Source organism: Sturnus vulgaris, chromosome 23 (genome assembly GCF_052056855.1).
Source record: "Sturnus vulgaris isolate bStuVul1 chromosome 23, bStuVul1.hap1, whole genome shotgun sequence".
Lineage (NCBI taxonomy): Eukaryota > Metazoa > Chordata > Aves > Passeriformes > Sturnidae > Sturnus > Sturnus vulgaris.
The window spans coordinates 5,294,731-5,307,127 of NC_142265.1; the positions used below are offsets into that span (position 1 = coordinate 5,294,731).

The 12,397-nt window shown below is 50.8% G+C and overlaps 1 protein-coding gene across 6 annotated transcripts in view; it reads right to left on the bottom strand.

The window, feature by feature from the left end:
• Positions 1-486: 486 nt before the first annotated feature.
• B3GAT1 (beta-1,3-glucuronyltransferase 1) overlaps positions 487-12,397 on the bottom strand; it is a 35,616-nt gene continuing 23,705 nt past the window's right edge. For all 6 annotated transcript variants that reach the window (XM_088177995.1, XM_014883573.2, XM_088177996.1 and 3 more), the window contains 3 exons: positions 10,291-10,587; positions 4,557-4,664; positions 487-2,837 (listed from right to left, as the gene is read on the bottom strand). In XM_088177995.1, the coding sequence (XP_088034121.1) occupies positions 4,578-4,664; positions 10,291-10,587 (384 nt within the window). In that variant the 3' untranslated portion in view covers positions 487-2,837; positions 4,557-4,577. The remainder of the gene's footprint in view (positions 2,838-4,556; positions 4,665-10,290; positions 10,588-12,397) is intronic.

The following is a 12,397-nucleotide window of genomic DNA, read 5'->3' on the forward strand; positions in this document are numbered from 1 at the left end:
TCAAATGTATCATTATGTTTTGGGCCAGGCAGGAATGAGAATTTCCAAGGAGGAGAAAAGAACAAGTGAGTCCTGCAGTTCCCTCTGCACCAGTGCTCACACTGTGAAGCAGCTCAAGATGAAATTCCCCCTTAGAAAGTGAACAGGGATCAGATTTTGGCTGAGGTAGAAGCAAAAGGACTTCAAGTGGAAAAACTCATCCCTGCTTTCTCCTTAAAGCTGCTCTGGGATCTTGGGTCCTGGTTTCCTTTTTCTTTTTGTCCCTCTGAAGGGAAACTGGGGATTTAGGTAAACACAACGTTCTTTTAACTCACCAGCTGCAGGCACAGAGGAGCTGCAGCCTCCTTAGGGAGAGGGAGAGATCAAACCCAAGCTGTGAATCCTTCAGAACCTCCCAGGAGTCGCTGCTTTCTGTGCCACTAGCAGGATTCAGCTCTGGGAGAAACACCAGACTGTGTCTGTAACGGAGGTGCAGGGTATTCTGGCTCTTAGAAACCATCGTTTTATTTAACAAATTTAAATACAGTTTGTTTAAAACTGAGAACAGACAGTGCAGCTGGAACACACTCCATCCTGGCCAGGTCTGGTCACTCCTATCTCTGCTCCCCAGGGCCACAGCAGCTCTGGGACAGCTGAAAGTGCCCAGGCTCCTGTGGCCAGAGCAAATGTGCAGGGCTGTGTTCAGGACTCCATCCTTTGCATTTTTCTGAAAGTTATTTCCTTCCAAGGAGGGAAGGTTAGAACCCAGCAGGGGCTGGAATTCAGATTAGTGAACCAAAACATGCAGCTCAGAGAGGACATCAGCTGGAAACTATTTCAATGCTATGAAAACTCGGTAGTCCTTGAAAAATGTCTCTTTCCTCTGTAGGGTTTGCAGACTGAAGGGAACTTGGAAGGCCAATACAATAACAGAATAAATCTACTTGAGTGCAGAGTTTTAATCCAAGGTAACAATACCTGTTCCCATAGAGCAGCCAGCAGCATCCAACACTTTCTTTCCAAGTAGTGCTTCAGCCATTGCATCTAAAAGGAACATTTTTATAAAGGCTTCTGTGGCTGGGAACTAAAGAATGTGACTTTTCCCCAATGGTTCTGATATACAGTGGGAGAAAATAACTTACAAAAAATATTTTCCTTTGAAATATCAGGAAATACACAATGTCATTAGTCCAAGGGGAGACTTCTGCACCGTGAAGCCAACAATGAAACCCAGAGCATTTTAATAGTTCTATGTGTTAGGGCTAAAAATAACCAAGTCTATTGCAGGATTACATTTTTCCCTCAGTTCCAAGGTAAAATTGTGCTTCAAAATTTTTGAAGGAATTGGGGCAGTGGTGGGGAGGGTGATCAAACAGTTATGAAGGGGGAGGGAATTTAGGGGTTTTGGCTGGGGAGAAGGGGCCTGTTGTACCTCAGTTCTTATCTCAGCAAGTTTGGCAGTCTCAAACAGAGTAACCCACGGTGGCAGCACCACCAGATAATAAATAATAATTTGAATAAACAGAGCCCTAAGCCCAGGATCCCCTTCCCAAGGGTGCTGCTCTCTCCATCAAAGGGGACTGGGAACTGCTCCAGGGTGGCTTTTCACACCAGCTCTGCAGTAGCAGAAAAAGGGGCTGGGGCTGGAGGATACTCTCCAGTCAAATGGGAAATGCACGAAAATCACCTCTTAGCATCCAATCCCTAGTCTGAAGTAGTTTTATTTTTTAAGAGTGGCAATTTGCCTTTATATAGGAGCACCCTTCAGAGAATCCCATACCTAATACTCACAGGAACCAAATTAGGGCTAAACAGGACCAAGATCTGGATGAATATTATGGTGTATGGCCCCAACAATCTCATTAAACCCCACTTCCTATTATTTTAGCATTTTCAGAGAACCACTTGCTGGAGACATTGCTCCACCCAGGATCAGTGGTGAGCAGGTGGTGATCAGCAGCTCCCTGCTCCTGTCCCTCCATCCCCTTCTGGGGCCTTACAAGAAAGATGGGGACAAACCTTTTAGCAGGGATAGGACAAGGGTTTAAACTCAAAGAGGATATATTAGATATAAGGACATTTTTTTAGAAGGAGGGTGATGTCACACTGGCACAGGTTGCCCAGAGAGGTGGGGGATGCTCCATCCCTGGGAATATTCAAGGCCAGGAGCAACCTGGTCCAGCTGAAGGTGTCCCTGCCCACGGCAGGGGGTTGGACCAGAGGACCTTTAAAGTCCCTTCCACCCCCAACCCTTGCATGATTCCACGACCACAGAGGAATGGCAGGAAACCAAACCGAGGAAGAAAAAGGAGAGGGAAATCAGAGAAAAGTGATGCCTAAAGGGCTTGTTCTAACCTGCCTTGCTTTCCCCCCCTCCCCCAAACCCTTCCTGTCTTGTGCAGCGTAACAAACACTGATTAAAGAAGGTTTAAAATTAAGGGCTAAGGTGCCATCTCAGAAGGCAGCCGTCCCCTCCACGGCCAGAGAGCTGCTCAGGCTGTCACACACATGGCCACAAGGTCCGTGTTTCTCAGCAAAACCAGTCCCCCCCGTGGCTCTCAGCCTCACCCAGGCGCTGGCAAACAGCCCCTGCTCGGTGCAGCCACATCCCACCCGGAGCCTCGGCGCCGGGAGCTGGCAGTCCTGGCTTGCTGTGCTTTGTTCTCCACCTCCGGAGCCTCTGCTGTGCTCCGAGTCCAGGAGGAAGGGCAGGGGGTCCGGGCAGTTCATGTATGCAGAGTTGCTTGGTTTTTCAGAAGGCTAAAACTCGTGGGAGCCAGCAGAGATCCTGGCTCCTGCCTGGCTGGCTGGGTGGATGCTGCGGACAGGAACTTCCAGGCTGTGCATGAAGAAATCTTCTGCAACAGAGACACAAACAGCGTGGGTGTCACCCCTGTGCCTTGCTGCAGAGCCATCCCAGAGCCCTGCCCCACTGCAGAGCCATCCCAAAGTCCTGTCCCACTGCAGAGCCATCCCAGAGCCATCCCAGAGCCCTGCCCCACTGCAGAGCCATCCCAAAGTCCTGTCCCACTGCAGAGCCATCCCAGAGCCATCCCAGAGCCATCCCAGAGCCCTGCCCCACTGCAGAGCCATCCCAAAGTCCTGTCCCACTGCAGAGCCATCCCAGAGCCATCCCAGAGCCCTGCCCCACTGCAGAGCCATCCCAGAGCCCTGCCCCACTGCAGATCCCAGAGTCATGCTGCCTGGGAAATGAGGCTGGGGGAGCAGCACTGGGGCCAGAGCTCCAGCTGATGCCTTGGGTTTTAGCTTTTATATTTTTCAGAATCTCTGCTGCTTAGTGTGTAAATCTGAAACTTCATATTAGGTGTTAGTAAGTTCTCTTCACAGGGTAGTGACAAAACAATTCCTATCTAGCTGGAGAATCAAGACACCCAAAAAACAGAAACAACAGGGAGGGAAAGGGGGCAAGCCAGGGGGGCTGAGACTTCATAGCCTGGGGCTGTGCTTGGATAATTAACCCCAATATGTAGAGGAACCAAAACTTATAAAAATATAAAAACTCGTGACCAGGATCCATCTTGGATTTGATTTGGGTGTAGCCCCAGCCAGGCTCTTACAGTGCCCAAGGTGGATCCTTTCAATAAATTCCTATTTTATTCCTTTTGCTCTGCCTGGTCTCTGTTCCAGATCAGCCTTTCCAGGCATCACAGCCCCTCTGCAAAGCCTCTCCCTGGCACTCAGAACCTGGTGCAGGCTCTCCTGCTGCCCTGCCAAGGCCAGGGCTCCACCTGCTTCCCCCAGGGAATGGGACATAAGGGAGCTCATTGCAGGTAAAAGGTCACCACTGCTGAGCTAATCTACCCCCTTCCTGCTCTTGCTTCTCAGCAGCCTCCTCTCCCTCCAGGCCTGGTTCTACACTCCACTCCAAGGGAGCTGTACATTCATTTTTTTGCCCATAATAATGAAGGACAGCTCCACAGGCTGGGTGCACAAGTGAATAACTCATCCTTCACTCCTGCAAACCAACTGCAGAAACACCCAGGCCATGAACAAATACAAGCCAGCCATCAATGTGTGTGTGTTCTTTCCTGCTTTCCACTGGAACAGACACCCCATGCTCTCCTCAGGTGAACAAACACCTCAGGTGGGGTTTAAGCCACACCTTCTCATACTCTCTGTGGCTTCAATGTGGGTCTAAATTAAATATTTCCCTCAGTGAAAGCTTCTGCCTGACCAAAAATCTTTTTGCTGGTACTGCTTTAGCTTTCCTCAGGTGTTTGCAGGTGGATGAATCCCCACCTTTCACCCCTGTGCTTTAGCTGTATTAAAGTTAATAAGGCAACCTTGTTTAGACAAGGATTTTTCTTAATGGTGCAACTTCTGCTTAAACTCCTACTCCCTGCATTTTTCTTCCCCTCAACCTCTCAGCAGGTATTTTGTCTTAAAAATATATTAACTTTTAAAAAGAGAGATTAATGAATAGTCTTGAGAAGTTTAGCAGTAAGGGAAGGTCAGGGTTGTGAAAAATTGAAATGAAAAAGCACCTTTAAAAGAGTTTTTATCTTTCTCCTGCCCTTGTGTAGCTCCTCACTGCTGTAAGAAACACGAGCTCTTACCTGGTGTTGGTCTCTGCACAGTCAGATTTCCACATTGGGATCTGTGAATCCTTTCTTGCCCTCGTTCACCAGCACAGGCTTCTCTGTCCTTGTGTGCCAGACTAAAATCTGAAGAAGCCAGCAGAAGTCATTAGCTGCACCTCTCCAGTGCACTAACAAATATTCCTGCACATTAAATCAATAGTGCAATTTAACCAGCTACCCTGGAGCCTAATGGTGCATCCACCGCTGAGAGGGGCTTTGCATAAACCTTCATTTAGGCAGAGCTGCTGCTCTGCAAAATGCACAGTGCACAGAAATTACCCATTTTACAGTGTGCTGTCGTGGCACATTAACCTGCTCCTTCCATGTAGTTATCGAGCAGCTCCCTCCAAAGGCTCATCAGCCTTCCAATGGGCTAAGGCAGCTCCCTCCCAGCCAGGAATCACATCCCTGCTTCCCCACAGTTCCTCACACTGCTTCTTGGTTAGCACCTTCCACCCTCAGCTGTGGAGTCACTCGGAGGGGAAATGCAAATTCCTGACATTTAGGGCACCACCAGCTCTTCCCATCACCACCCCTGCCTTTGGCTGGGGGAAATATAACCTGAATTCTTCAGCACATCCCTGAAAATCCATTACTGGGGAGCAGGCATCACTCCTCTTTTCACTTTTAAATCCTTTCCAGACCCTAAAAGCCACAAGGATGTCACTGAGCTGGGAAGGACTCACTGCTGCTGCAGTGCTGTTGCAGTTCCCCCCTTCTTCCCACGAGCTCTGGGCTGCACACACCCTCTCATAGCCCAGCATTACCCTGTGGATCCCCCCAAAAGCCCCCTCCCCAATCCCTTTGGATAAATACAGCCACCCCCTGTTCTGTGCCAGGTATTAAAACCCCTCCTCATCTTGCTTAAAACAGAATTGAAGCTTCTCCCAAAAGCTTCCCTCGGTCTTGGCAGCGAAGTTGCACAGAGATCAACATCTGTGGAGGAGAGCTGGCAGAATCTGAGGTGGTTGAGTATTTCAGGGGGGCTGTTAGAGCAAATTGTTTCTGCTTGCTGTGCTCAGACAGTTCTGGAAGCTGCTTAAAATACTCAATTATATTCATTGCTTCCCCCCTAGAATGGGGAGTGCTGGGAGCAGCTTTATCCTCTCCGAGCAGGTTTCCTGCTCCCCCTCACCTGTGCCTGGCTGAAACTCGTGGGGTTTCCCTCTGGTTGCCATGACAATCCCCTGCACACAGAATCCACCCAGCTCCTGCCTTCCTGAAAAACCAGGCCACGTTCTGCTTCTAAAGGATGAACAAAGCACCTTTCAAGCCCTCCTGGTTCAAGCAGAGCACCTTCCCCCACCTTCCCAAGGAGCTTGTTTGACCAAATCCATCTGTGATGTGAGCAGTCACCTCCTGCGTGGAGCTTAAATCTCTGCTAATACTGAAGCAGTAGAGACCAACTGCTGGCTGGAGTGGGTCCAGAATTTCATTTCATCATCCCCCAGAAGCACTTCAGAGCCTGCTCATCAAAGTCACCCTTGATTCCAGCCCTGCTCTCCCCACAGCTGCAATTACTGCGCTGCTTGCCCAGGAAAAGGCAGAACCCAACAGGGCTCACGAGTGGCTCTCAGGGCTGTGCAGGGATGGTGAGAGGATAAACCAGGTGCTGGAGGAATCCTGTAGGCAGTTCTCGTCTCCAGAGAGAGCTGGGAAGAGCCTTTTGCACTGCTGGCACTCCACACTCAGCCCTGCTCTTGGTCCAGGGACTCACTCACACTCCAGGAGCAGAGGACCACAACTACACATCATCAGTGCTCTCCTGCCACTGGATCCCACTTCTGCACTGTTAAAGCCAAGTGCCAAAAGAAGCAGATTAAATGAGCTAAAACGGACCCATTTTCAGAGTTTGCAGCTTGGTACAGCAGCTTTTACCATTTTTCATGCTGTGCTCTTTAACGTGGGAGGTAGATCACCATTTAGTACAGAAACATTTGCTTTTCCTTTCAGCCAGTGCTTGTTTTTTTCAACAAGCAGCGTGTTTTATGCCTCAGAGAAGCTCTGGCTGTCTCACAAGAGACCAAACAGTGAGAGGGACCAAATATCTGACTTTTCCTGAGCAGTGGCTTCATACAGATCACCCGAGGGACTCCCCTTTAAAAATACTCCTGCAAAACCCTTCCACTCATGGAGAGCCCTGCCATTTGGAGTTACAGGACTCAAAACAGATTTAGGAGATCACAAGTCTTCATCTCCACAGCAGAACAATTCACTGTCTCCCAACAGGAGATTAAAAAGCAAACAGAAGAGATTGACCCACAGTGGGAGGGAATCACTGGGTTTCCAGCACACAGACCCTCCCAGGAGGGATTCAGGAATTGTTGCTTGTAATGGAAATTACAGAATAGGAAAAGAAAAGACACCAGGCTTAAAGGGAAGCTCTGCTCCCCGTTCTGACAATAAAATGTTCCCCCAGCTGTGGCATTAATGGGCCCCTGTCTCTGCTTTACTCCTCCCTGGCTGAGCTCACTGCAGATTGTTCCCTGGGTGTTGATAGAACATGGGGAGCAGAATGTCCCCCGCTTCCATCAGCCCCACAGGAATGGCAAATCTCAGCCCTCCCTCCTGTGCCAAGGGATTGAGGAGAGGATGGTTTGATTTGGGGCTGTGGGGAAATGCACAAAGAGCAGAACTCCAAACACAGAAAACCCTGGCAAATCCCTGCTTCCTTACAGCTCCAGGATAAACCAATCCTTCCCTCCTCATAAGTAGGGATAACTTTCTCTTCAGCAGCTAATACCAACTTTCTTTACTTTCTCCTTCATTTGGGCAGTTCCTAAATCCAAGAAAATAAGCAGGGTACGTGATCTTTGGCCTAAACTTCAGTTTTTTGCAGGAGTGTGCATTTGTGGGCTGAATCCTGATCAATATTACCAGCAGTGCTCACAGGGAAGGCAGCATTTTTGGAGAACAGATGTCTGTGCTTATCTTACACATTCCTCTGATCCCTCCTTAATGACTCTGTCTAAGCACATCATAATTTTTAATGTAAATCTCCCTGCAAAGCAGGTGTGTGGTTATGTTTAACAGAAGCAAAGCATGACAAGTGCTGGGAGCACAGGGGAGAGAGAGGAGCCTGTGCTTTGATTTTGGGGTCAGGGGACCCCAGACCACAGCTGGCTTTGGTCCTTCTCTGCTGCTGGCTCGGGCTCTTCTCCTGGTGAAATGGGTGAGGAAAAGCAGAAATGGAGATTTCCAGGGAAATGGAGGCTGCTGAAGCAGAAAGGCAGAGCCCAACCTGCAAAGCTGCACTCGGAGCCTGCCAGGAGCAGACAGAATTCAGCTCACAACAAGGACCCTTGTGAGCTCTCCCAGCCCAGCCAAGAAAAGAAACTCAGTCTGCTTCTGATGCTGGGCAGCAATCCCTGCTGCTTCCTCCCCATCCCTGACCTGTGTCACAGCCCTGCCTGGAAACAACATTTTCCTTCCTCTCCTTCCTCCACGTGTTCCTCCAGGGCTGTCATTTCCCACCCCCAGCCTTTCAGCACAGCTTCATTCCAACAGGTATTTATTTACAGCAGGGACAATGGACCAAAGACTGAATAACTGGCCACGGAGTAAACACCCCTAATCTTCTGTACACAGTGTAAAAGCAGCCTGTCCATCTCTCCTGCCTGTTGGAAACACATTTATTTCCACACAGTGCCCAGGAACAGGGATCTAATTTTAATCCAATCTCTTTTCCCATTCTTGGGAGGCTGGTTGGGGTATTTCTCCTGACGTTGGACAGCCATAAGCACAGAAATGTGGATTCAGAGAGGCACAGCAGGTGTCAGATAAAACCCAGACTTGCTCCTTCTCCTTGGCTCCGCCTCCTTATTCCTGGTTTCCTTGTGAGAGTACTGCTGAACATTCAGATTCCTGGTTTTTTCCATGGCTATAGAGCAGTGCACATGGAAATCAGGCAAAGGGTAGAAGTCACATTTTCTTTCCTACCCCAAAAAGGATGGAGACCTGGATCCAACTCTGGGGCTGCTGGCAATAACAACTTCTTTGCAATAAAAGAACAATTGTTAGGGTAATTAAGCAATAAAATCTCTAAATCAGGCTGATGTTTATAACAGACAAAGGTGTGAGAGTACTACATGGGGGACCCCAGCACACCTCCAGTATTTAGGGAACCCACTCAGAAAGCTTCAAAGCCCTTGACAGCATCTCTGTGGCTGATGGGCTGTGATTGATGCCTGTCACTCTAACTTTGTCTCATGGTGTCTCCCACGCTCTGTCAGCCCAGACAGATTCATCTCTCATCTCAGACCGGGAAGTCTTCAGGAGAAGAACCATCAGTGGTTTCTGTGTTCTTTAGCACACGGGGTCCTGCTCCCTGACCCAGCAACAGCAGCATTGATCACTTAGCTGACAGCAGTAAAATCCCTCCCAAATGGAGCTTCCTTGAAGCCTCCTGGGGCTCAGAGCAATATCCCAGGCACTAAAACATTTCTGGATTATCTCTGACACAGAAAGATCCAGGTTTCTGCGGGCACCTACAGCACAGATATTGCACAGATGTCAGGAGGGAGAAGACAGCTTGGCAACAAGGCAGGGAATGTGTGAGCAGCCCTTCCCTGCAGCCAGGAAAGGCTGTGGCTGTTCCTCCTGGGTTACAGCTCACATGGGCCCACAGAGCCAAACTCCAGCGTGTCACAGCACCCAAACCCTCAGCTGGGAATTCACATTCAATAACTGACATTTCACCCATGCAATTCCCTGCTCCAGGGGATCAGCAAGGCTGCAGGAAAGCCCACCTTGAAAATAATCGTTTTTAGGGGTAATGTAAGAAAAACAGTTACAGAGGAGGGAAGACTGTATTTCAAGGCTTATACAACCACCAGCAGCCTGCAATAAAAAGAGATTAGGTGGCCTCCACACATTTTAGTGCATAATCCCCCATTCCCAGCTTCCATGAAATGAGGGTGTGCTCCCTCCAAACACAGAGGAGCAGCCTGGAGGAGACTGAGGGGAGGCTCAGAGCCATCTTTAATTTCTTCATGAGGGGCACTGGATGGACAGGCACTGATCCCTCTTCTTTCTGTTGAGGACCCAGGGAATGGCTGGAGCTGTGCCAGGCCAGGGTCAGGTTGGATATCAGGGAAAGGTTCTTCCCCCAGAGGGTGCTGGGCACTGCCCAGGCTCCCCAGGGAATGGGCACAGCCCTGAGGCTGCCAGAGCTCCAGGAGCTTTGGGACACTGCTCCCAGGGATGCTCAGGATGGGACTGGTTGGACTGGATGATCCTTGTGTGTCCCAGAGCTCCAGGGGTGCTTGGACAGCATTGCCAGGGATGCCCAGGATGGGACTGTAGGGCCAGGAGCTGGACTGGATGACCTTTGTGGATCCCAGAGCTCCAGGAGGGGTTGGACAGCTCAGAGTGGGATTGTTGGGGCAGGAGTTGGACTGGATGTTCCTTGTGGGTCCCAGAGCTCCAGGAGCACCTGGAAAACATTGCCAGGGATGCCCAGGATGGGATTGTTGGGCAGGAGCTGGCCTGGGTGTTCCCTGTGGGTCCCAGAGCTCCAGGAGGGGTTGGACACCGCTCCCAGGGATGCCCAGGATGGGATTGTTGGGCAGGAGCTGGCCTGGGTGCTCCCTGTGGGTCCCTTTTCACTCAGGACGCTCTGCGGTCCTGTGAAGTGACAGAACTGCGGTGAAAACCGCGATTCCTCCCCCTTCCGCCTCCTGAGCACCCCCACACGAGGACGAGCGCTTACCTTGGTGCAGTTGGCAGCCTTGGGCTCGAGGTCGCTGAGGGTGACGAGCTCTCGGAGCAGGCTGCTCTCCTGGTAGCCGCCCTTGACCCCGCGCAGTTTGAAGTAGGCCTGGGGGCGCTGCAGGATGAGGCGCAGGTTGACGGCGAAGCCGGCCATGTCGATGGCGAAGGGCCGGTGCGGGTCGAACACGGTTTTCCAGCCGTACACCTTCCCCGCCGCGTTCACCTTGGGCGACTCGTAGCGCAGGCCGCCCACGAAGGCCACGGGCCACACCGACACCTTCCGGGTGCTGCGCATCTGCGGGCGAGCACACAGCGGCACGCCTGAGCCCCCCTCGGCCACCTGCCCTGGCCACGGCACACGCTTTGATGGCCACTCACCCCCAGCACCCGGCCCTGCTCCCCGGCAGGCTCCTCTTAGATCAGGGATCTCCCAGAGCTAATCTCATCACTGCTAATTACTGCAAACGAGAGCAGAAGAGCTCTGGCACTTGCCCTTCTGCATTATACAGCTGCTAACGGCAGCCCCTGTCCACTGGGAACAATAATGTGTGTCTCCTGCATTTCACAGCACATTTCCTTGGCTCAGTGACCTTAACTGCAGAGACATATCTGAGAGGAGAAGCCTCTACGAGCACAGCACACGAGTGAATGAAGGAACCCTTTCTGCTTTATTCATGTGAGGAGTCTCTCTCAAGATGCTGCCAGAGTCAGCCTCAAAGGGGACGGGGAAAGAAAGAAATTCAGTCTGAATTTACTTTCAGCTTTCAAAGCATGTGTATTCCTGTGCCTGTGCAAGCTAAAGTGAGGGCCACTGGGGAAGGGAAAGAGGCATGTATGAGGAAATAAATGAGGAGATCCCTGGTATGAAAACTGGCAGCTGGTGGGGAAGGAAGCAATCCTCCTTTCTTGTCCCGTGCTGCAAGAGTTTGGACTCAAGAGAGCAAGAGAACAAGTAATTTCCGAGCTGGAAGCCAGGCGAGGTACCTGGCACTCTGAGACCATTCAAACCTGCAGACAAGAGCTCATTTAGAGCCCCAGATGGACTGGAACAAAGAGCAAAGGTGGGAAAACCCATGGAAAAGCTTCCCCTACTCAAGCCCAACCAGATTGTCAGGACATGCTGAAATTCAGCCTTGGAGCTGCAACTTTCCAGGGGGAGATCTCAGCCCCTCTGCCATAGCAGCCTGGGGGACATCCATGCCTAAACACTGGAATAGAAATTGCTCCAGGGGGAAAAGCTGCACATGTCTCCTGGCACAGACATCCCTCACCCAGGCAGTGCACAGAGGGCTCTGCTTTTCCAGGAAAGCAAAATCTCTGACAAACTCCTGCTCCTTATGTGTGCAGCAAGGCAGAGACACACACACATCTCTGAACAAGATGTCCTGGCAGGGCCGTGGCTGTGCTGACACAGCTCAGGGGTGGCTCTGACAGCCGGGGTCAGTGGAGCAGGCACCGGGCTCCCAGCAGCCACGGAATTTAACCCTGGCATGGGAGCAGGCAAAGGCAAAGGCAAATGGCATGGAACAAAAAGGATCCCTCAAATAAAAGCAGGCAGGAATTAAAAGACAGCCAAGTGGTGGAGGAGGAAGGTGGAAAACATCAGATCAACTGGAGGTCTCTGGGATGAGGTGAGGAAGGAGGATGGCTGAGGTTTCTTGGCAGGGGATGTTCCAACCTAGGGTTCTAACCCTAACAAGGTTCCCCACAGGGAAGGCAGCTCCTTAGCTCCCCTTCCATGGGAGCTGCCTCCTGATCACACACCACAGATAAACCGGGGTTCCCATTGTTTCTCAAGGGATGTTTTGGCTCTGGAAACACACACAGGGTAACAGAGCTCCAGAGAAAACCAGAGCACAGCTGCAGTGACTACGGCCAGGACTAATCCAGAGCTCAGGAGAGGACATACCCAGCACCTCCTCAGCTCACTCACAGCATCTCTCACCCCTCCCCAGGCTCATCATCCCCCCAGCAGGCCCAATGTGGTGGTTTGTACAGGTTTCCTGAATATATTTTTTTCTCTTTGTACCATCTAAAGTTCAGCTTGTTTTACCTTCCTCCTAATCCTATCTCACATCACGACAACCTCAAACCAGCAAAACCCC